This window comes from Chelonoidis abingdonii, chromosome 1 (genome assembly GCF_003597395.2).
Source record: "Chelonoidis abingdonii isolate Lonesome George chromosome 1, CheloAbing_2.0, whole genome shotgun sequence".
Lineage (NCBI taxonomy): Eukaryota > Metazoa > Chordata > Testudines > Testudinidae > Chelonoidis > Chelonoidis abingdonii.
Genome location: NC_133769.1, coordinates 15,165,199 through 15,190,424, shown reverse-complemented (window position 1 = coordinate 15,190,424; position 25,226 = coordinate 15,165,199). Strand labels below are relative to the sequence as shown.

Here is a 25,226-nt window from a genome sequence, read left to right as displayed (position 1 = left end):
AAATAATAAAATTCAACTTGACATTTCTTATATAATCAGTCTCTTCGTTTTGTTCTTTGTAAAGTAAAGTATACTTGAAGTGATTATTTTTTCTTTCAGTTTAAGATCCTAAATGTGCCAATGTCTTCCCAACTTGCTGCAAACCACTGGAATCAACAACAGGCTGAGCAAGAGGAGAGAATGAGAATGAAGAAGCTCACTCTGGATATTAATGAACGGCAAGAACAAGAAGACTATCAGGGTATGAAATTTCAAAATAAAAGGGTTTTATTCCTAGAGAAATGAATTTATAAAAATTTAGTCCCTAGACCTGTGTCCTTGCTGCAACCAACTCCACTCTGCTGTATGCCTCAGCATGCACAATGCTGGTTGTCAGAACCCCTAGGAATCCTAGTGGAATGTGAAACCAGTACATACAGATTAGGTTAACATTGCGGGGGAGGGTAATTATATTGCACTGAATTTCGAGTTCTTTTTATACATCTTGAGATATAAAATTGTTACATTTAGGGAAATCATACTAAAATAAGCAGTTTATATGATAATCTGTAGCCTAGCAACATGCTTCATTAGAGTTCCATGATGTCTGTGCTGTCACCTGCAAAGCAGTAGGAACAGGAACCAGTCAGGTGCAAGGAAAATGGATTGTGTGCAAGAAGGTGTGTTGTTAGATATTACAGTATACATATCTAAATGACTGCCTTGGCCTGGCTAATAGCAGTGGTTGGTTCATACTGACATTGTTGAAGTTGATGGAAATTTCATAATTTCTCCTGCATTTCAGCATTCTAAAGGAGAGTGTTTGACTATATTGTCAGGATAAATATTTTATACTAATTATGTATCCTTTAAAAATCAATTCATATTTAATTTAAGTGTTATTTAATAGACAAAATGAGGCCTATGGAGCAATCAGCAAATCAGATATAGCCCATATCCCAGTGAATTCAATGTTATGTCAGATTCCATTTTCCTTGGCATACTCTGAACATAACCAGGGCCAAAGCTAATAAAGCGGATGATATTCTTAGTCCTTAAATCACTTCTTTCCATTTAATGCCTCCACAATTCTTCCTCTGCCATTCGTAGAGATGATTTCAGTTTCAAAACTGAAACATAATATAAGCTGTTAGTAATAAAGCAGTAAGTCACATTTCTTTATTTGATAAATAATAGTGAACTGTAGTTTGTAAAATTGAAATTTTAAATTCAAAACAACCCTATTAATCCAATAAAAGCCATGAAATACAAAACGTGTTTCAGAAGTCTGTGACGTGAGAACCAAATGCAGTAAGCCTCTGTACCATATTTTTCCAGAAGCATAATAGCTGTGGACCTTTGAAATTGTAAACATAATACAGATTTTGTACAAACCATTTTAAACCTCCCAAACTGTTTAAAACTTCCTTTTACCAGGGACCTCCTTGTTGCAAGCCCAGATTGAAAATGAAGAAAGGCTTTTCATATTTTGGCAGTTTGAGTGCTGTGGTCACATTTTACACTACAACTCTTAACAAATTTTATTTTGTGATGCTGTTTTTTTTCCCATTATGTACAGTTCGTAGTATTTTTTTTTTTTTTTTAAGGTCAATACACACGTGGTTTGGCATGATCAGTTTGTTGATTTGTATGGAGAATCTTTATAAATGTAATTCATTTAGGATAGGATTCTGTTGTGAGCTGTTAAGAATTGCACTTCTCATACAGGTTTCAGAATAGCAGCTGTGTTAGTCTGTATGAGCAAAAAGAACAGGAGTACTTGTGGCACCTTAGAGACTAACAAATTTGTTTGAGCATAAGCTTTCGTGGGCTACAGCTCACTTCATCAGATGCATAGAACGGAACACACAGTAAGAAGATATATATATACATACAGAGAACATGAAAAGGTGGAAGTACCCACACCCAACTGTGAGAGGCTAATTAATTAAGAGAAGCTATTATCAGCAGGGGAGAAAAAGTTTTGAAGTGATAATCAAGATGGCCCATTTCGGACAATTGACACAGTAAAACAATAAAGGACCTCAATTTTATGGTGGATGAATGAAACTGGTTACTGGTGCCATTTGTTAGTAAAGAGTGATCATTTTTTTTCATTTTCTCATGAATATTCCCATTTGGCGTATTTAAGAAGGGAAGCAGCAGTAATAGATTTACAATAGCAAGTGAATATGGCAAATGTCTCTGGTGGTTCTTTTCTGTGTTGATTTTTCTCCCACTGCTTTGTACTAGGATTTTGTTCATAACAAAGACAGATAAAAGGACAAGTCAGTTTTGTAAGCCCAAAATTTGACACCTTTAATCTGTTTGCAAAGTCCATATTATTCACTCTTTTCTGTCATATTTTTATAAACTAATGCATTAGCTTACTAGTCTTCATGAGTTAAACTTAGAATAACAATCTTTTGTGTGTGTGTGTGTAGTGTAAGGGAGTATAGCAGATTTCAGTTTCAAGCTTCTAAAGGATTACTAGAACCAGTAAGGAGAGAGAGATTTTTAAATGTTACTCAAAAAATCTCAGCATTGTCTAAAGTCTATGTATATTTTTCTAATAGACTAGCTAATAACCCAAGTCTGCTAAATAAATTAACAAATGAAGCCAGTAAAACTGCCTACTTTAATTTAAAAAAAAATGTATTTAGCTTTTAAAATGTCACAGTAGTAATTTAGAATTGAGAATTCTCTAATCTAGATTAGTGTCTTCTTGTTTGTGTTCCTACAATTCTCATCTGAAAAACAAGGTTGGGTAATACTCAAAATAGCTGATGCCATGTGGTGAACCCATTAAAATTTGTCCTTATTCCTTACCTGCTCTCTCCCAGTACCCAGTCTGCTTTCATTATTTTTCCTTATCTCAGTGCCGGTTGTACTCCACAACACCTGCACCCTCTTAACACCTGGGCTGAGAGGTGCAAACACAATATTTCTAGTTGATGGCGGCCTGCCTTTTGTTCCCTCTCCTCAATTCATATTATCCCCAAGCTGTTCCCTGCCACAGTGTGTCCATCCTGATAGCCAGAACTGTGCTTTGTATCTGAGGGATATGGAACGTGGGGGGACAAGGTCATTCTGGGGACACTAAATGAATTCTTTGCATCTGTCTTCACTGCAAATGGCATAAGGGAGATTCCCACACCTGAGCTATCCTTTTTAAGTGACAGATCTGAGGAACTGTCCCAGATTCAGGTGTCAATAGAGATGGTTTTGGAACAAATTGATGAACAGTAATAAGTCACCAGAACCAGATGGTATTCACCCAAGAGTTCTGAAGGAACTCAAATGTAATATTGCAGAACTAGTAGCTGTGGTATGTAACCCATTGCTTAAATCAGCCTCTGTATCAGATGACTGGAGGATAACAAATGTAATGCTGACTTTTTTTTAAAAAGGATCCCAAGGTAATCCTAGCAATTAAAGACCAGTAAACGTAACTTCAGTACCAGGCAAATTGGCTGAAACTATAGCAAAGAACAAAATTATCAGACATACAGATTAACATAATATATTGGGAAGAGTCTACATGGCTTTTGTAAATGGAAATTATGCCTCACCAGCCTGTTAGAATTCTTAGAGAATATCAGCAAGTTTGTGGACAAGGATGATCTAGGTAATAAAGTGTACTTATACTTTCAGAAAGCCTTTGACAAGGTCCTTCACCAAAGGCTCTTAAGGAAACTAGGCAGTCATGGGATAAAGGGGAAGATCCTCACGGATCAGTAACTAGTTAAAAGATAGGAAACAAAGGGTAGGAATACATGGTCAGTTTTCACAAATTGAGAGAGATAAATAGTGGGTCCCCACAAGGATCTGGACTGGTATCTGTTCTGTTCAACATATTCATAAATGATCTGGAAAAGGAGGTGAACAGTGAAGTGGTCAAATTTGAAGACAATACAAAATTACTCAAAATAGTTAAGTCCAAAGCTGACTCTGAAACATTACAAAGAGATCTTGCTAACTTGGTGACTGGAAAACAAAATGTCGGATGAAATGCTGTGTTAATGGCAAAGTAATGCCTTTTGGAAAGTATAATCCCAACTATACGTACAAAATGATGGGGTCCAAATGACTTGTTTTCATTCAAGATAGAGATAGTTGGATAGTTCTCTGAAAACGTGCTCAGTGTGCAGTCGCAGACACAGAATGTTGAAATCATTAGGAAGGGGATAGATGAGAAGACAGAAGATATCATAATGCCACTGTATAAATCCATGGTACACCCCATCTTGAATACTGCATATAGTTCTGGTCACTCCAACTCAAAAAAGTTTTATATTAGAATTGGAAAAAGTATAGAGAAGGGCAAAAAAAAATTATGAAGGTTATGGAACAGTGTCCATGGGAAGTGAGATTAAAAAGACTGGAACTGTTCAGCTTAGAAAAAAGATGATTAAGGGCAGATATGATAGAGGTCTGTAAACTGGAAAGTGCAGAGAGAGTGAAGAAGTGTCTTTTACCGCTTCACATAATACATGAACCGGGAGGGGTCACACAATGAAATTAATAGGAAGCAAGTTTAAAACAGACATAAGGAGGAACTTCTTCACGCAATCCACAGTCAACCTGTGGAATTTTTTGCCTGGAGATTTTGTGAAGGCCAAAAGTATAACTGGGTTTTGGACATAAATGGCTATTAGCCAAGATGGTCAGGATACAACACTATGCTTTGGGTGTCCCAGATGTCTCACTTCCTGAAGCTGAGACTGGACAAGTGACATGGATCATTCAATATTCTGTTTATTTCTTCTGAAACATCTGGCACTGGCTGCGGTTGGAAGACAGGATACTGGTGTAGATAGGGCCATACTGTGCCAAACCAATGGCCTTTCTTATGTTCTTATGGATACCATGGTTTAATAACCAGTCACTACCAAATCCGCCCTCCCCCCAAAATTGGATGTTTCATATATGAATTGTATCTCTGATAAAACATTTAAAATAATAATTTCATACTAAATTGGCAAGGTGGCGCATCCATTGTACTCTCTGAACTTCTCTCTTTTGTAAACGTGATGAAATCTCATTAATTTACTTTAGTTTTCATTACTGTAACCAGTGCAAAACTGTACCAGTACACTACAAAGTAGTTTCTAGCAGATGCTGGACATGTCTTGAATCAGATTACCAGAGATTAGAGAACCAGACAGAGCAGTCTTTCGAGAGTAATCTAATTAACAGCTTAGTCCACTTTACCCCTTTGTTTATTCCATCTGTTCATGTTTGCTGAGCAATGCATATCCTTGTACAGGTGGATTGTCAGAAGTGCTTTCAATTAAACATGTTTATGTACCACTAACTCGTGGTCTATGAAGGCAGACTCACCATGGTATGCTAATAAAGACACAGGTTATCAAATTAAACTGCCATTTTACTTTAGCTGCTGAGAAGTCTACTCTAGTCAAGTTAATTATTTCTCTCTCCTTATACAAAGAAAGTTTAGCTGAATGATTTTTAAGTGCTTAAGTGGCAGCTGCCTTTTGCACTTGTTGTTACTTCTGGATAGTTTTTAGGGGTATCCCCTTATAGCACTGCAGTGGTCCAGTATCAAGTGACATAGAAGTGAATGACCAAGGCAGGTTCCAGTATCGGAAAGAAAAGGTCAGGGCTTTCTTACCAAGTACGAATGATGAAAAGCACTGCTGGTAACTGCTCCTATCTGAACATCCAGCAGCAGCTGGAAATCAGAGTACACATCACATCACAGCATGGCTTGGAAATACCAAAACTGTCTATGCAATTTAAAAAATGTTTTAAAAAGAATGTTATGGACGTGAGTTGGCTGCCCTGAGGAAAGTTTTGCCCACAAATATATGAAAGTATGAATCAGTGTTTTTTAATAAATTGGTTTATAAGCATTTCAGAAGTGCGTGTTACTACACTATTTAGTCTGTGTAAATTCCACTTAATAAAAAAGAGGCAAAAACTGTTTAACCTTTTTTATATGAAATTACAGAGATGTTACAGTCTCTGGCACAGCGTCCAGCTCCAGCAAATACTAATCGTGAACGGCGGCCTCGTTACCAGCATCCGAAGGGAGCACCTAATGCAGATCTAATCTTTAAAACTGGTGGGAGGTAAGACAACCTTTCTTTAAAGTTGTTAATTCTGTTTCTAAGTAAGTTCCAGCATAACAAAAAGTTAATGATCTATGCACTGAAATTAAGCTGTTTCCATTTAAAGTAATGTTATTCTATCAACTATTAAAATACTCGGCAGGTTAGTTTTATGTGTTGGTTGTCCAATGACCATAATACATCCCAGGAGAGAGTTGGGAGAGTGCCAGGGCATCCTGATTTAATTGTTACGTTGTAATCAAAGCTTGTACCATTGGCATCAGAAGAAAAGGTGTAGTTCTTTATTTTCACACAGAAAGTGGGCAGGAAGGAAGTTGAAAACTTCTTTAAGGATTCTAATGTAATTGTGGCTCTTTCAACTCTGTAAGCTTGAAACACTCAATTTTGTATTGTCATAAATGGAAGAAAAACAGAGGGACAGAGATTCCACTGTAAACTCATTTGATTTGTAGCTTGGTGGACACATACTGAAAAGCAGGATTGGAATGAAAAGAGCTATTCCAGATTGTCATTTCAGGGTCTAGAATCTAGATGAGTTAGAGGCTAATTGACATAGTCTTAAACGTTATAATAAAGCAGAGTGTTTCTGATCTTGATGTCACAGGAGAAAAACAATATATTTATGAATTCTTTCATCTCAAAAGAGTACAATGGAGATGATCCCAAGAAGGGTAGCAAAAATGGTTAGAGACATGATGTGGTGGGCTTTCATATGCCAAAACACTTCTAAAACCTGGGATGAGCTAATCTGGTTATAAGAGTAAGTGCTGAATTACATAACATTTTAATTAAAACCAAATGGGAGCTGCTGTTAATCTTCTGTAATAGGAGAACAAGAGGGCACAAAAATTGAGGTAAAAACATTTTTATATAGTACAGTGTCATCTTTACATTTTTTGAGGCAGGGAAGTAAATAAATCTTTCTCTATTTTGTAAAATACTGTCTGTTTTCAGTGCAGTGTGAATTAGGATTTTTCAGTGCTGCAGGAAGAAGTTGAGGCAAGTAGTTCAGTTTAATTTAAAAACTGATTATATACATTTAAGTGTAACATTTACAGTTTTTTGTAAAATGGAGGAAGAAGGTGCAGAGCAAATTGAACTTCATGAGGAGAAGGAAGGAAGGAATTTCCTCCCGTGGTTTATGAAGATCCACAGTTGGCCAGGTGAATTATGGGATGGGTTTGATCTTCTCTGAAGCATCCAAACCTGGCCCAGTCAAAGGCAAGGGTCTTGGACTAGACACACCAGTGATCAGGCACAATAAGTCAGAGCTGTTCCAACGCATCTTGTTGAGTAGAACTTGAAGCTCTTGAAACTCCAGAGGCTCGTGACCAATTTTCCAGAGAACAAATCTGCAGTTTGTTTGAGTAGGTTCGTTAAAAAAACACCTCCTTTTTACTTAGAATTTCAGACTCCTACCATCTCCTACCAAAAAAAGTGTGTAAATGGCTTTTATAATTAATTAACAGATAAAAAGGGCGTGGTAGAGCTTTGTGTGGAAGCAGCCATGCTCCTGTGAGGTGGAAGGAGTTTTTTTCTCACTGAAATCAACATGAGATAAGACAATTTAGCACTCCTTCCTGAAGCAAGTTTCAACATATATATGCAATTTGTGTTGGCAGAGAATAAACATAGTTTGTTTTTCAATTACCTTGTTTTTGCCTACCTCATACTGGCTTGTCTTCACTGCAGTTAACTCGAGTGTCTCTCCAAAACGAAGTCCTGCCCCACACACATTTAAAGTCGAGTATGAAGATGTTTTTAACTTGACTTGGCTGTCCTCTCAGGGTATAGGGTACAGGTCAGGTTAGATCATCTCATCATAATACAATCACTTGTAATTGACTGACTGTAAATGCATCCAACGAAGCTCATGCTCCAATACGTCTGTTAGTCTATAAGATGCCACAGGACTCTTTGCTGCTTTTACAGGTTCAGACTAACACGGCTACCGCTCTGATACTTGTATTGACTGGCTGTAAATTAAATTGCGCTGTGTAGCTTGACTGTTAATTCAGTGTGGCCACTCTCAATCTGGAATGTAGGTAACTTGAGTTAACTCTGTAGTGAAGACATAAACTGGTGGTAGTTTTTCTCCATGCATGTAGAAAACACATCTGTACACACAGACTGCCCTGCCTGGTGTGCACCTCGTTGATCTGCTTCCTCCTTTTTTCACACACTGATTACTTTCCTTTTATTAACTGAAAAAAAGCTCATGTCTCGTGTTCCAGTCCTATAGGCCAATAATCTCACAAGCTTCATTTTGATAATACTTTTCAATTGGAAGTTTTAGGTTTCCCCCTGCGTTCCTTCTCCCTTCCTTGGGCCCTTAGAGACAAAGTATCTGAAGTCCCTTCTGTCCCTCCTCCAAAATAGTGTTGTTTGGTTTTAAACTTGATCTCCATAAACTTTTAAAATACACTCTGACACTTTCCAAAGAAACAACAATCAGCTAACTCTGACTCACTGAGGCAAAGCCTACACTACAAAGTTAAGTCAACTTAATTTAAATCAACATGTGTCTGCTTCAGTAATTGTGGGTCAGGCATGTTCACACCACGCTCATTGTCTAGGTGGAGCGTGTCTTCACTAGTAGCACTTGCATCAATGCACAGAGCAGTACACTGTGGGTAGCTTTCCCACAGTGCAACTAGCGGCAGGGGCTTTTGGGAAGGGCTTGCAATCCCTCATGAGACCAAAACATTGTTGCAGGGTGGAATGGGAACATGGCTTTGACCTCCCATAATGAAGATTCCTCCCTTCCCTCCTCTGATATCAATGGCAAACAACTCATACTTTTTTGTGCCTATTTTCGAGAAGTATGGACTCTGCTCAGCTGTACCCTCTTGTGAGCATTACATACACCTCTCGCCTTATCCTGCAGTATTTCCAGAGCAGAGACAGGAGGCACCACGTGAAACATTTCAATGTCCTTCAAGCAGCCCTGCTGCAAGCCATAGAATGAAACAATTCCCGATTGTTGTTGGCAGTTGCGCAGCAGCTGAGCATGGTGGAGCACTGGTTCTGTTCCCAGGAAACAAGCACTGACTGGTGGGATTGCATTGTTCTGTAGTTACGGGATGATGAGCAATGGCTGCAGAACTTTTGAATGCGGAAGACCACTTTCCAGGAACTGTGTGAAGAGCTTCCCCTAGCCCTGAAATGTAGCAACACTAAAATGAGACCTGCTCTGACAGAGGAGAAGGGAGTGGCGATCACTCTGTGGAAACTTGCAATTCCAGACTGCTTTTACCGATCAGTGGGGAATCAATTCGGAATTGGTAAATCCACCATGGGAGCAGTTGTGATCCAAGTTTGCAGGGCCATTAATGAACTTCTGCTAAAAAGGGTAGTGACTCTGGTATATAGTGGATGGTTTTGCTGCACTGGGGTTCTTTAACTGCAGTGGGGCGATAGATGGCATGCATATCCCTATCTCGGCACCAGACCACCTCGCCAAAGAGAACATAAACTATAAGGGATACTTTTCAATGGTGTTGCAAGTGCTGATGGATTACGGGACGTTTCACTGACATCAGTGTGGGATGGTCAGGAAAGGTGCATCATGTGTGCATCTTTAGGAGCACAGATCTGTTCTGAAAGCTGCAATCAGGGACTTCCTTTCCAGATTGCAAAACAGCCATTGATGACATAGAAATGCCAGTAGTGATCCTGAGAGACCCAGCCTACCACTTGCTCCATTGGCTCCTGAAGCCATACACCAGCCACCTGCACAGCAGTAAGGAGTGGTTCAACAATAGGCTGAGCAAGGACAGAATGGTGGTGGCATGTGCCTTTGGCATGTGTAAAGGGTCATTTGCGCAGTTTGCATACTGGGTTAGACCTCCGTGAAAGCAATATCCCCATTGTTATCACGGCATGCCCTGTGCTCCATAATATCTGTGAGGCAAAGGGAGAGAAGTTTCCATATGAGTGTGGCATGGAGGCATATAGGCTGGCAGGTAATTTTGAGCAGCCAGCTACCAGGCAATAAGAAGAGCCCAGCAAGGAGCTCTGCAACTGTGGGAGGCTTTGAACACCTGTTTCAGTAATGAGCCACACCACTGTTCACCTCCCTGGTCTTCTGGTACGCCTGCCGAAGTTCTTTGCACTCAACGAAGTGGGTATTCACCCACGAAAGCTCATGCTCCAAAACGTCTGTTAATGCCACAGGTTATAAGGTGCCACAGGACACTCTGCTGCTTTTAAAGATCCAGACTAACATGGCTACCTCTTTGATATTTGATATTCACGCGGCATTTATGCATGTCCCTGGTGCATTGCTTCTTCACCATACCCCACACAATCTTTTTGTAGATGTCAACGTTTCTACAGCTGAATTGGAGCTCTGTCTGCACAGACTCTTCTCCCCACAGATCAATACGGTCCCACCACCTTCTATGTACTCCAGGCTGGACAATGTTTAGGGCTCTGAGTAACCATGAGCAGCTGGGCTGCCAAGCTTTCCATGCTGATCAAACTGGAAATGGGAGGAGGGGGATAGCTCAGTGGTTTGAGCATTGGCCTGCTAAACACAGGGTTGTGAGTTCAGCCCTTTAGGGGGCCTTTTAGGCATTTGGGGCAAAAATCTGTCTGGGAATTGGTCCTGCTTTGAGTAGGGGGTTGGACTAGATGACCTTCTGAGGTGCCTTGCAACCCTGATATTCTATGATTCTAGAAGTTCCTGGGGTTTCAGGAGGGGAGAGGCTGCTTCCTGTGTACCTGGTTGCTGTACAGCAGAGTTGAAAAGGATCTCCAGAGCAGTCACAGCAGACATGGCTGGCCCTAGGCCAAATGGCACCCGTGGCAAGGAGCATCTTTGGCAGCCCCCCTTCGTTTGTTAAACTTTTGAATACCTTATTTTTTATTGCATTTGTAGCCCATTTCACAACTTTGATGCACAATTTGCATATATGATGTATCCCTGTCATATAAGATGATAAATTTGCACGCTAGACTCTGTAAATCTGTAAATAAATCTTTCTCTATTTTGTAAAATACTGTCTGTTTTCAGTGCAGTGTGAATTAGGACTAAAAGACATTTATTTCGTCTAAGCTTGTAGAAACTTTTTAATTTTAAGAATAACTGAAATATACTAACATCAAGAAATTGAACTGTGCACCAACATTGGATGGACCAGTATTAAATAGTGTTAACATAGGTGACAACCTTAGAAAGTTAACCTTAGTCCTTTTATTCAAAAGTTCACTTTTCTCACCTTTGCCTTCGTGAACTGAAGCTCCCTGTCAGAGAGATCCAAAGACTGGCCAATGGCATTTTCAAGCAATAAAATAGCAAGCAATGTCAGTCTTGTCAGCCATGGTTGATCAAAGATGTGTTTTAATGAGGCTGACATTTGAAAAGCTGTGCTCAGCATTCTCAGCTGTGACCAGCAGTGTGAACAGAATTCTCAAAGTTATCCACACATTAGGAAAAGTATCTTTCAGTTCTGCTTCATGAATGAATTGAAGAACTTGGAGTGGAGAGTGCTTCCCGTGTTGCAAACTGTCATAGATGTTGTCCTATTCGACACAGAGGTCTGTATCATTGATGTCAGAGCATTTCCCATGTATCAGCATCTGGTGAAGGTCCTTAGAATTGTTCAAGCATTTTCCTGTGCACCAGCAGCTTACTAAGGTCATTCAGAAAACCCCACATCTTGGTGCTTCATTTGTCCAAACCTTTCTTCAGTGGACATTCAAACAGTGTCAATGAGCAAGCAAAAAAACTTCATCTCGAATTTTTCTTCTGAGCTTCCCATCACCTCATCTGTGCTCTCATAACAAAACTGTCTCTTCTTCCAGTAAATACAAGTTTCCTTGAAGACAGGCTCCACTCCTTAGTTTTCCACCATTTCTTTGGTAGCAGTGATGGCATCTCAAATCCATTGTCTTTGTAGGCCACAATGAAATCAAGGCAGTTTCTCATCAAAGTAGTAGCAGTTGCGATGTCCATTGACTGAGTTTGTAATGCCTTGCTTACGACATTTACTTGGAACAGGATATTATGCCAAACCACAACTGAGATCAGAAATTTGAAGTCAGTGATCTAGTTTGCCAGGCTTTGCGCCTTGTGTTGGATTCTGGCTTCTGCTTTACTCGACTGTGCCAGTTCCTTCAGGGCATCATAAACCTCAATCACTTGGTACCTCACTGGCCTTATGTTGTCAGTGGGGCTCTCCCAGCGAGTGTCATTTAGTGGCTTCACGGTCAGATTTGTGTCATTGTCCATAAGGATCTTCCACCTGATAGCTGATGCTGAAAACAGGACGTGTATCCTTTGCAGTACTCCAAAGAGAGAGACTGAATCTAAAGAAGATGATGCTGCATCTGCCATAACCCGGCTGAGAATGGCTGCCCCAAAGCATGAAGAAAGCTCTTGGATTCAGTGCAGGGATCCTTGCCTGGACACCACTGTTTCTTCCCTTTTATGTTCATGCTGTTGTCATAGTCTTGGCCACTGCAGTCCTGAAGCTTTGTTTTATTCTCATTCAAAACGTTCATAAACAGTCTATTAGGCCTTTTCCAGAAGAGTCGTCCACAGACCGGAAACAGATAAAGCATTCCTTTACTTGGATACAACCATCCTCGTCATCAACAAATCTTACTGTAAATGATTAATGTCAGCAGTGCAGTCCACTGTTAAGGTGTAGTACTTCACTTTACTGAACCGCATCAGTGTTACCAAGCATCTTCCTTGCCATAAGGTCAATCAATTTGTTTTTCTATTCTACTTTCCCTTTTGTTGCTAACAACAAAAACAGCACACCAACCCCAGACCGTTACCTAAGTTGCTTGCCCCTACATCCGGCCCTGACAGTGGAGCATTGTGGGGCATATCCTGGAGGTCAATTCAGTTGACTTACACAATGCTGCATCTACGCTGCCTCTCGTCAACCCATCAACATCAAATTAAGCGCTACGCCTCTTGTGGAAGTGGAGTAATTGAGTCAACGTAACAGGCGAGTTAGATCAGCAGAAGGGACTTGGTAATGTAGTTGCGTATGTTGTTATGTCGACTTTAGGCTGTTTCCGTCAACCTAAGTTGTAGACTAGGCCTGAGATCAATGGGAAAAACTTCGCATCTCAGTTCAGCCTTCCTACAGGAACAGCTGAGCCTGTGGTGTGTGCAAGCTCAGGCCTGGACCACATTACAGATTTTTGCTGGCATAGCTGTGTCAGCTGAGAGTGTGAAGAAAAAAATCGCATCCCCTAACCAACATAGCTATGCTAGCAGAACACCTATTGTAAATGCAACCGCACAGAGTGTTTCTGTTGGCATAGGTAATGTCATTTGGGGAGGCGGTGTAGCTACGCTACATCTGCTGGTTTATATTGAGTCCCCACTAGAGGGTTCTTCCTACAAAGTTATACTGGCTATGGAGTGAGGACAAGGCTTCTGAACCACTGAATTATTGTAACCTCTGCAGGCCTTTGTTTAATAAGTATTTATATATTAATCTCTTACATATTGTTGAGATAGATATTTTTATTAGAAAAGCAGTAGAGTTTTTTCCTTTAAATGCAGCTGCCAGACCAGCAGAGACACAATATAAGCCTTTTTATAAAGTCTGATTTTTTGCAGATTAATAGCTACTTCTAGATACCATTCTGAAATACTTCTATTTTAAAATAATCTAAAAAGACATCATTTTAGGCTTTCACAATGAGGTAGGTATTTTCAGAGTGAGCCAAGACAGATTTTTGGCGTAAAGAGCTGTAAATGGTTCCTCTTTTGCAAGCTGTAGAATGGATGCTTACCACTCTGCCTGTATTGTATGTTATGCTGTAATTTATCTAATGTGCGTTTTAGTCCCTAACCTCTGTAGGGCAGGAGTCAGAGACCTCTTCTGTGTTTGGCAAATTTATCTGTTGTACATGTTGATTGCATGTTTATCTACATGTTGATTACACTGTATAAATAAGCAATATTTAAAGCGGTCAGAAAAAAGTGGGGGGGCTTATCAGAACCCCAGCCAAAGTAAATTTTCATGCACTTGATTCAGACGGTTCACAATTTTGTGTGTGTGTGTATATTTCCATAGTTGCATGCCATTTTTAACTTAAGTTATTTATACTTACTAGTTGGTTTTGTTTTTTTAATAAAGCAACAAGCCTCATACAAATTATTAGAACAAGTACATATTGGAGTTTGGCAGGATGGATTGGAGGTTTAACTGAGATTCAGGTTGGGGGATCTCTGCTAATAGGGTGCAGTGACATTCATTGGGTTGGAGTGTCTCTGGGAATGCAGTGACATTCAATGAAGTTGGAGGATCTCAGTGGTGAAAGTGCTCCGACAGTCACTGCGGATGGGAGTGAGTCCTGGGAACCTATTCTGGGGCTGTTGCTTCTGCAGGCTCCTGCAGCTCCCAGCCTCTGGCTCTACTGTGCTCCCCAAGGGACACAGGCCATTGTATGTGACTGACAAGTGGGCAGTGCTTGCCATGGGGGAAGTGGAGTGAGTGGACTCCCAGGTGCTGTATGTTGCAGCAGGTCTGGTAGAAGTTCTGCACCCGTATGCGACTCCCTCCTCAAGCTTTAAAAAAGAAATTCCTGGTTTTGTGTGTCTGTTTGTCTCTCTCATACTCACACTTAAACCACGGTAAATAAGGGGTCACAGAATAGTGAACACAATCTTGAAAAACACCTTAACGCTTAGGGCTCGTTTGAGATACCCTTTACTCGCACCTTACTCCCATTGACTTCAGAGAAACTTGTAGTGTAAAGTGCTATTGGTTGTGAGCAAGGGTATTGCAATCTGGCCTCTAGGTTAGGAATTTCCTGTTTCAGTAAGCACTACTTTTCTAATGTGAGAGTGAGTTAGCAAAGCAGCATATTTGTTTTTCCATTTACGGGATGGGTGATCTCTCTTTCCTTCTTTTTCTATGTGTGCCTATTACTGATCGAACTGACACACTGTGAGGTTCGTTTCGCACAGTAATGAGTCAGGGCTCAGGGACCGTAATATTTATTAAAAATAGCGGCATGTTTGCTTTAAGGAAGGTAGGTGGTGATGGTGGTGGTGGTTGTTGTTCTAAAACTTCCTGGTTGGATTCATGCCAGTAAAAGTTCTGGGTGTGTTATATTGGAATCACAGTCTGAGATTGCTTTTAAATAAATATTTGTACAAGGATTTTAAACAATCTGCAAGTGGTGGAGAAATTGACATGGTGTTTCACCCATACTTTTGTATTATTAGTGATGACATAAACCTCAACATTTGTAATGTGCCAGAAAGCTACTGACAGATGGAACCATCCTGCTGAAATGTTTAAAAAATGTTAACTGTAGCATCTGTAACTTGGAGGGGTGTGTGTTGGGGGAGGGGGTTGTTCTACAAGGATCCCCTGTGTCTTGATCTCCTGGGCTCATGGTGGGGCTTCCTCTGGTAGATTCTAATATCACAAAGTGACATGCCCAGGGGCGGCCCCACCATGATGCAAGCACAGGCTATGGAGCTGCGCACAGTTTTTTGTGCGAAGGAGTAAATACGCGCGTACGCACACAGTGTTTTTGCATCCTTGGTTTCATGATTTCTGTGGGTGTAGTTGAACCCATGAACCCCTGTTAACGCCGACCCTACATGGTACTAACCCAGGCTCTGCCCACAGCTCCTGCTTGTGACCCCTTCCTGTCATATTTGCATGTCTTCCTTCCTGGCCATTCATCCCATCATCCTGTTGCCTACTCTACCATTTCTTGATGAAAGTGGAAAAGGAGGGGAAAGAAGCCCCTTAACTTCCACTGGCCAAGAGGGAGCAGGAGCTAGTAGAATGGGGAACCCCTCCTTGACCAAGAGGAGCAGAAGGATCTTTGTGGCAGAAGCAGCATCTGCAACAGCTGGCTGGCTTTATTCTCCCGTAGTTCTGAATCCCCTAGCAAGCCAAATGCTTCAGCTACCTGACACAGCCCTAACTCAAAAGCTGAAGTTTTAATTTTTAGCACTTCTTGATGTGTTTGATCGTGGCATTCATGTCAGGAGAGATGTGGGAAAAGCTGGTGCTTAGGTACCTACTGTTCCTGTTCGAGGCTGGTTGTGTTGAAACTTACCCTTAAAAACAGGATTTAATCCCTTTGTTTAACCAGTTTGTTTAAAGATTTTAGTTTTGAAATTTGACACGATTCCTTTTCAGAAGAAAATTGAATTTTCTGGGTGAAATACTTCACTTTCCATAATATATATTTTTTTTAATTTTTAAAAACGTTGAGCATTTGGTCTTCTGTTTTTTTACCGGAGCAGTCTTAGTAATGTGATAACAGATTCTCAAACTTTCTATACTACTACACCTCATTGACTATATTTTAAGAGATTCCATTGCAATTAATGTTAACAATAGCATCTAGTTTTTATGGATCTAGTCAGTCGTGTCAGTAGTTCAGTCATTCTTAAGTAATATTACTACGATGTCTGAGATCTCAAGCAATCATTACTTTGTGTCTAGTTAATGTGCATGCTGTGTTTTTGTCTAGATATACATGCTATACTTATTGCTGGGATTTCTGGGCACCATAAACTGTAGAATTAAATATTATAAAAGATCTCTGTTCCTTGCAATTCCCCTGAGTCTCCCATTTGTGTGGTGAACTAGGAGTACAAATAAGTTTGCTGATTGCCTGACCTCATATTCTAGTCCAGTGACTCTCAAACTTTTGCACTGGTGACCCCTTTCACACAGCAAGCCTCTGAGTGCGACCCCACCTTAAAAATTGAAAACAGTTTATATATATTTAACACAATTATAAATGCTGGAGGCAAAGCAGGATTTGGGGTGGAGGCTGACAGCACACGACCCCCCATGTAATAACCTCATGACCCCCGAGGGGTCCCGACCCCCAGTTCTAGTCATTAGATTCTTGCAAGATCTTGGACCATAAACCAAAGGAATTTTATTATTGTTGGTTTTAGATTTTCTGCTTGCTTAGTGTCAGGTCTAAGGACCTGCTGGTCTTACTCAATCTTGGAATTCTTGTTGGGTCTCAGTAGAAACCCAAGACTTACTGGGCATAAAGACAATCTACCATCAGCTCCCTAACGACATTGTCCTTCCAGATCAAGGTTGAGATACACTGGTGGACTAGAGTGGGGAAAGTTTGCACTACCACTTCCTGTTCTGCACTGGTTCTGTGCTTAATGCTAGGACTTCAGTCCTTAAAACTGTCAATCTGATACTTTCACAGGAGTCGTCATAATTTTTTAGTCTTTGTTCAGGAAGGATAGCCCCACTACTAAGCTATTCTAGTATAAATCTCTGGTGTAGATTCTTGTTTCAAATAAATACCTTTTAAAAATATATTTAATACTTTTGGGAAATATATCTAAGAATGCCAGAAAGCCAGAATGGTTTAAACTATATTCAGATTGCTCAACTGATTTGATTCTATATTATTCAACTTTGTTGTAGCTGGTTTGGTCCCAGAATATTAGAAGCACAGTGGGTGAGGTAATATCTTTTGTTGGACTGTCTTCTGTTGGTGAGGGAGACAAGCTTTTGAACTTACAGAGAGCTCTTCTTCAGGTCTGGGGAATATACACAAGCAACATGAAATTTGGGCCTGTGTTTTAAAGATATAAATCATCTATTAATAAATGCAACAGAGAATGCAAAGAAGAAATTTAAGCACAGAAATAGTGATTCTCATGCCATCTTTAACCTCTAGTTTGCTTTAAAAGACCTCTCCTTTTAATAGCGATAGCTTAAAGACTAATTGCTTTTTCAGAAGTTTATCATGGAAAGAGGAAATAATTATCTGATCTACATCAAAGAGCATGCTTCTAAGGGGTGGTTTGTTTACGAGAAGAATAAACCTCACCAATTAGTCTCAGTAGTGTAAACTCCTTCACTTATGGGGTTGCATACCTAATGCTCTGTAAGAAGACACTTCTTACGATTGTCTGCTGGTTGACAAACCTAATCAGATTGGATTTCAATGAAACAATTTGTCATGACAGTTTTGGGATCACTTATTTTACATCTGTCTGATTTTTTTCTATAACCAATTTAAATGAGAAATGAAGCATAAAGACAATAACAGGATGTTGGGATTTTATTACCCCAATATTCATTAAAATCTCATAATAAAGCCTGTTTTATTAATGCTGAGAAATAAAGGCAAGCTTAACAGAGGAAAATTTAGATCTGCTAACATGATAGTTTCCTGTTTCTGCTATTGAGCAAGGGTACTGCACGTATAACTCTCCATACAACTGTCCTTTTGACCCATCTTCTTACATTTCTCTCTTCTTTCAACTTTAAAGGCCAGAAATCTTGGTTATCTTGTATCCCAACTTCTCTTATCACAGCTCCACTTTAAAGTTGACTACATTTGACTTAACATGTCTGTCTTTGTCTACACTAGGTGCTAGGACTAGTAATTTTCCAAGACTAGACAAGCTCTATATGTTGGTATGTCACAATTCCCAGATCTTTGCCAGACTCCATCCTTATTTTGATTCTGCCTCTTCTGAAATCCTTATCTGGCTCCCATATTAGCTTTCTCCTATTTGCTTTCCCTACCCTTTTAAAAAGGGGAGTTGAGAGGCTGTAGCAACATTACATTCTTGCCTCAAGCAATATGATCTATTGCTCTCATCCTGTTTTTTCCTAGGCATCCTAACCACTTCAGATTCAAACACTGCTGCCTTGGTTTTCAAAACTCTGAAATAACCCTGTTTTCCACCACAATCCTCAGCCATCTTCATCCACTCCCTCCAGTCTTGGCCTCTTCTCAGTCCTCTCCAATTCTTTTCTCTTGCTGTGCCACAAGCATCTGCCTTTACGCACACCCACAAACGTTTCTCCCTTCCTCTCTCAAATTTCTGTAGTACTGGTGAATCCCAGCAGAGCAGGGTATTGTTCCCCCTCCTCCTAAAAGTGTGTACACAAAGCAATTAGACACCCGTGGCTGACGCGTGCCAGCCGACTCAGGCTTGCAGAGCTCCATGCTGTATGCAGCTGTTTGATTGCTGGGTGGGCTTCCAGGTTCTGAGACCCTCTTGCCTCACAGAGAAATGTGGGTCGGTGGGTGGGTGCATACGTGTTCTAGAGCTTGGGCTCCAGCCCAAGCCCAGAAGTCTGCACGGTAATGAAACAGCCCCACAGCGCAAGTCCAGCAAACCTGAGTTGGCTGACATGGGCCAGCCATGGGTTTTTCTTCGCTGTGTAAACATACTGTAAGTGCCACCTGCAAGGGATGAGAAACCCCAGTCTCTGGGATACTGCAGGACTTTGTGTTCAGGAGGCTGCACAGGAACTGAGCAAGACCAGGGTGATTAGAAGCGGGTGTAGAGCTCTAGGGCCCGTTCCTATATGTCTCCTATTTGTTCATACCAGCATGTGAGCGCTCATTGGGTTCCCAGAGGTGGGGGAGATGTGTGGTTCTCACTCATGTAAAGCAGATGGGTAGGCAGCATTACAGTTAGTGTTAAGGGGAATGAAAAGCAAATTTGTATTGATATGCTTTACCTGTTCGTCTTATGAAATGTTTTTAAATAAAGGATGTTAAATTTTGATCTGCAACAGCCTGCTCGGAGCATTGCAGTTTCATGGCAGTCTGAAAAGTACTACACTTTAGGATACTTCCCTTATATTACAGTTCAAATACAGTGGTTAATAGCCAGCTTTGTGGTTTGGTTTTGCTTCAAGGTATCTTACTGTTTGCAAGCATGAGCATGTAAAATAGTTTATTAAAGTAACTTCAACTCTTGCTCTTAGCCATTTCTATTAGGATACTGTAAGTCAGGTGGGTCTAGGACTGTGTGAATATGAAAACAATATTTTTAATGAATAAAGCTTGCGTGATGTATTCATCCAAGTCTATTCAGCCTACAAAAACTGATCTGAGCAGTCCCCACCCTATATTAGACCCATAATGTGCACTCTGAAATTTAACTGACATGTCAAAGGAACACCCTTACTGTATGTGGAGATTGATAGCTCTTGTTTCTTGTCTAGTGTTATCCTTTTCTGGCATCCAAAGGGATAGACTAAAACAAGTGTGTAATCTGAAGAAAAGGTGTGTTTGAGAAATATTGCCTTTCAGCAACTTCATACCTGTTAATATGTTTAGATTGACTCCAAGCACATTGAGATTTCCTCCATCCCATGTATAATCAGCTATTATTCCTGTATATAAAAATCTATCTGAGGTACTTACATGGCCACACACTACTGTAATATCCAAAGGCCTCACAAGCTTTAATGTATTTACCCTCAGCACCGCTGTGAGGTAAGGAAGTGCTGTTGTTTACATTTTACAGATGGTGAACTAAGGCACGGAGACATTAAGTGACTTGTTCAAGTCTCACAGGAAGTCTGTGGCAAAGCAGGGACTTGAATCCAGGCCTTGAAATTCCTAAGCTAGTACTCCAACCTCTGTGTTCACATGCATATACAGATTACTTGTCATTGGCGTGAATGGTTCTTTAAGGACAAGGTACCTGCCCTGAAGGTCATACAATCCAAACTGAGGTGGTGGTAAAGCAAGAAAACACCACTATGAGCAACATAAGATGTAAGAAGGAAAACTGCTAATGAAACAGTTATGTTTAAAAAGAAATCAGATGCTCATTGTGTGTCTATTTCGTGTCGTTCCTGTTTCTTTGTTTAACACGGTCAGGCACGAGAGAGGGAACAGACAGCGCCGAAGCTGAGATTAGTCATGGAAAGCACACCGAAAAGTGAGTTTTGAGAGAAGGTATTTGGAGGAGGCCGAAAGAGGGCACTTGGCACGCAAGAAGAAAGAGGTTACTTCAGGAATGAAAAGAGCATGGAGTTTTGGGTTGGTGGAGGAGACAAAGGGATTGAGTGGAAATCTGTAACTTGATGATCTGGTGCATTAACCAACCATAAGAGTTTTTGCTCTTATAATTTGATGTCAGCAGATCCCCTTGGTGGAATTACTCTCAGGGATTACTACTTATGCAACAAGACTGTGTTTTTCATGAGAGTAGGTATATTATCCTGGGATTCCTGCCCACATTCCAATTTGGATCATTACATTCTGTGTTACCTATCTAAATCACCCTTTTTCAAATGTGTATGGCAGTGGTCCCCAACCTTTTTCATCTGGCGGGCGCCAGACAACGAGCCACAGAGGACCGTGGCGGCAGACAAGCATCTGCCGAAATTCCACCAACAAGCGGCAACATCAATAGGCGTCGCCACCGAAATGCTGCCAACAACGTCGTACAGAGGCATTGCCACCGAAATACTGCCGAAAATCGGTGGCATTTCGGCGGCGATGCCTCTGGATGACGGAGCTTGTTGGTGGCATTTCGGCGTATGCTCATCCACCGGCCAGTATGCGGATACACATAAACGCCCCGGAAGGCCCCAAGGCGCCCACGGACACCATGTTGGGGACCCCTGGTGTATGGAGTTCCTCACTTACTAACCTAAACTGTAGTGTACTTTGCACTTTTAAATAGTTGCAATCTTCTGCTCCAGACATGGCTGCATTACAGTGGTGGATGAAGTGAGCCCTGTATAGTCCTTATTTATCTTGTGGGATGCAGTCAACATTAATATTTGTAAAGTGCTTTAGAAATGCAAAGTAAGTTTTGCAGATAACAAAAAAAAAAATGCAGAAAGGATTCAATTTTAGTATCCTACTTTCAGAAGCTCATAATTTGTCTAAAAACATTTCCATATTTGATGTAGTCTAAAGGTAATGTTGGTCAGATTTTTGTGTTTTGGTCAAGGGCTAAGGTAGATGGATAGTCTTTCCCCATTTTAAGAAATTCTAATTTTTTTTAGTCATGCCTATAACACACAAGACTCTAACTGGTAACTTTTCATGAAAATATTTCTTAATAAAGGGAGTTTAGCAGCTTGACAAGGTTTGGGAGGAACACATTTAGTAATAGACAGTTTTACAAGTAACTGAAATATTATTTTTGAACATGCTCAGTGGGCTTCTTCTAAGATTTTTAGCAGTTTACTCTTGCCTCTCTGCTTTGTGACATGACATATACAAAAGATAGGGAGAACTGTGTATCCTCTACTTTTTCTATCACAAATATAGGGGCAGCTGTTAATGGGATAATTTGCATGAGGGAGATTGTTACTGCATCGGAACTCCTGCGTCCAAACCCAAAAATTGCATCAATAGTAGACACGAAGAAATTATGTTTAAAAAAAAAAAGTGCAGATCGAACTGTTTTTGCAAAATTCTGTGGCATTCTATAATTATTTCATTTAATTAAAGATAAGAACATTCAAGCGTCTTCCTTTGCAAAGATATAGCCTGTGCCACTTATTTTGCAAAAAGCACTACAGAAATCTATATTAATGTAACACTAAAGTCACACAGTTGAAATAACAGTAAAAAAAAAAAAAATACAACAGTAAAGATTCCAGTGGTAGTGTTAACTTAGCCCCATTGCATATCCTGTATATTTTGTTGTATACATTTAACAGCATAAACAGAAATATGCAAACATACTATGTGTAACCTTGGTCCCTTTATATCACGTCTCACGATACTGGTATAATCTTTCATTTATGTTTACATTCTTTTACCCAGATAGAACTATTTTACCCTGATAGAATTGCTTCACATATTAGGTATAACCTAAGATTTTAATGTGTCACTACAAGTTTTTTCAGAACATTTCAGTATTTGACTCTAGATAGCCCAGCTCTAGTTTTTCTTTAAACTTTACCCACGTTACATCTTGTACAGCAAGAAATAAGTTATGCATGAAAGCAAAGTCTGTTTTAAGTGAAGTAAAAATCTACTTACATTTTTACAATAGTGCATGCTTACTCAGTAGCCTTGTCTCACAGTAGTGAGTTTTTGTGCTTGAAGTGAAGCTTAGCTTCCCAATTTTTGGAGGAGATGGGTCAGGAAGGAGAATTTCTCTGATCAGTCTCCAGAGATTTGTTTGCATGGTGGTATATTTGTCCTCCTTTGACACACACAGTTTTTGTAAAAGTATTCATAAAGTGAAAAGATGGAATTTAAAGTATATAAACTGCAAGGGGTAGGAATGGCCATAAGGCAGATCCAGATATGAAGGACTCAGTGGCCAACTTTAAGTCCTGCACAACTGCATGGTTTGGTCCTTCAAAGTTAATGTATTTCCTTTCTTTCTCCCCCTTTTAGGAGACGTTGATCCAGCAGCAAGTGTCATTTCATTAGGTCCTGTATCTCTGATGTTGTGGATAGTGGAGTCCTCCAGCAATTAAATGAGAGCCGTGGACACATCTCAGCATGTCAGTCTAGAGAGTTCAGAATCGAAACCTGGGACAGGCTGGAGCCGTGGGGAAGAAACACCAGCCTCCACCGAAAACAGAACAAGTGGAAGCTTCCAAGTCATGGCCTACAAAAAAAGCATTTTGTTACAGGAACCGTGTGAGGGTTAATCTTCTCATGAGAATGGAAGTAAATAAATGAGATGGTTAACTTGACCAGTGAGCAGTTCAGTTACAACAAAGAGCAATTAAAAATAAGATGGATTACACTGGAATGGAAAGGGTTTTGATGGCTCGATGTGAAGAAAAACAAAGATAGTTCTAAACCCAGTGGGAGTTACATTATCTCTGAATTGAGCATTCTGTGGCAAAAGAATATTCTTTTGGGGGCTTCAAGTCTACAGTAGAAAAGTGAAGAGGAAGCAGTAATATCTTATCGCAAACCCTGACATGTAGGATGACAAAATTATGATCAATTACCAAACATCAGATACTCCACAGAGGGCAATCTTTTGTTTTAACAGTAAACTTTTTCTAAAAGGAATAGGCGGGAGGGGGAAAATCAAACAGAGGCAAGGAGATAAAATTGTCTGTTAAGGTTAAAGACAAAATGTGAAGTTCATTGACACAGTGTTTACCCAAATTACATAGAACAGCCTGACACCAGCCTAAGAACAGGGATATAGTTGAGCCCATTGTAAGTATCATTGAAAACCAAAATGTGCCAGTCAGCATGACAGAAGGACATCAAGGAGCAGATCCAAATGTTTCGTTGACCTTCACGGGTTGACAGGCCTTTGTGTCTAAAAGAGAGAGGAAAAAAAAGTCTGGAAATAGAATTTTTATTTTATTTTTTTTCTAGGTAGAAAAGAGGTTTCTTGGTCCGTTTCTGACAATCTGTTATTTATTAGTATAGTTGTGGTTTTTGTTCGCTTTCAGATAGGTGTAGCACATTCAGTTAAAGAGCACATCTGTATGCTACTACTTGATTCAATCTTTTTTTCTAGCTCTTTTAAAATTCTTTCTACCACTGGTTTGGTTTTTGCATGTAGAATAAAAAGACTTGTAAAATTGTAACATTTCATACAGAAATGCCGCCCGATCTTCACCAGCTTCAGGAATCTGACCTTTGCCAATGCTGCAATAAAGTGTTGTAATTTAGAATTAGAGTCTGTCTCTCTCGTTAAGTTCATTTTGAAGTAAATGATTATTTGAAATCATATTAATATATTATGTACTATATGCCCTTGAGGATATTTTTGGCCATTATTTCACTTATTTGAGTGTCATAAGGAGTATATTGCATTGTACAAACATGAGATGGTCCTTGCCTCAACAAGCTGACAGACTAGATCAGACACAGATAGTACTGTACAGTCTTCGAGAGAGCCTGAGTTCCCTCTGGCTGCTGTCTAGGTTCTCTCCTCACTCCTAATCTATTTGTACTAGAGAGAGGTAGATGTATTTCGCATTTTTCACAATGTCTTTATGTGGACAGATTAATCATTTTTCAGATTCTTCTATTGACTGAATGCTGTCCCCAGAGTATTGATTACAATTATATATCAAGTTGGTAAAATATTAACATCTTACTTTCCAAAAGATACTCAAAAATTAGTCAGGAGAAGGGCAAAAAAGTTAGAGTTTAACAAGCAACAGAGTCCTGTGGCACCTTAAAGACTAACAGATGATTGGAGCATAAACTTTCGTGGGTGAATACCCACTTCGTCAGACACATGTTAGACTTGGTAGTGTTAAGGTATGAAGAAAGGCTAAAATGAAGAAACTACAGGTGGTCAAGTGCTAAATTTGCTTGTCACTTCCCAGGATGAGACCCTTGTTTTCAGTTGCTTATAATTTTGTGAAACTTCCATCATTCAGGCTGGAATTTTCCGTTTCAGATATCTGCCTCAGGCCAAATATTTTTGATAAGTTACGGAAAAAACAGTTA

At 40.0% G+C, this 25,226-nt stretch overlaps 1 protein-coding gene across 3 annotated transcripts in view; it reads left to right on the top strand.

Annotated features, from left to right (window-relative positions):
• Positions 1–24,439, top strand: part of UPF2 (UPF2 regulator of nonsense mediated mRNA decay) — a 158,205-nt gene extending 133,766 nt beyond the window's left edge. For all 3 annotated transcript variants that reach the window (XM_032798299.2, XM_032798297.2, XM_032798298.2), the window contains 3 exons: positions 100–241; positions 5,954–6,074; positions 23,187–24,439. In XM_032798299.2, the coding sequence (XP_032654190.1) occupies positions 100–241; positions 5,954–6,074; positions 23,187–23,196 (273 nt within the window). In that variant the 3' untranslated portion in view covers positions 23,197–24,439. The remainder of the gene's footprint in view (positions 1–99; positions 242–5,953; positions 6,075–23,186) is intronic.
• Positions 24,440–25,226: the final 787 nt, after the last annotated feature.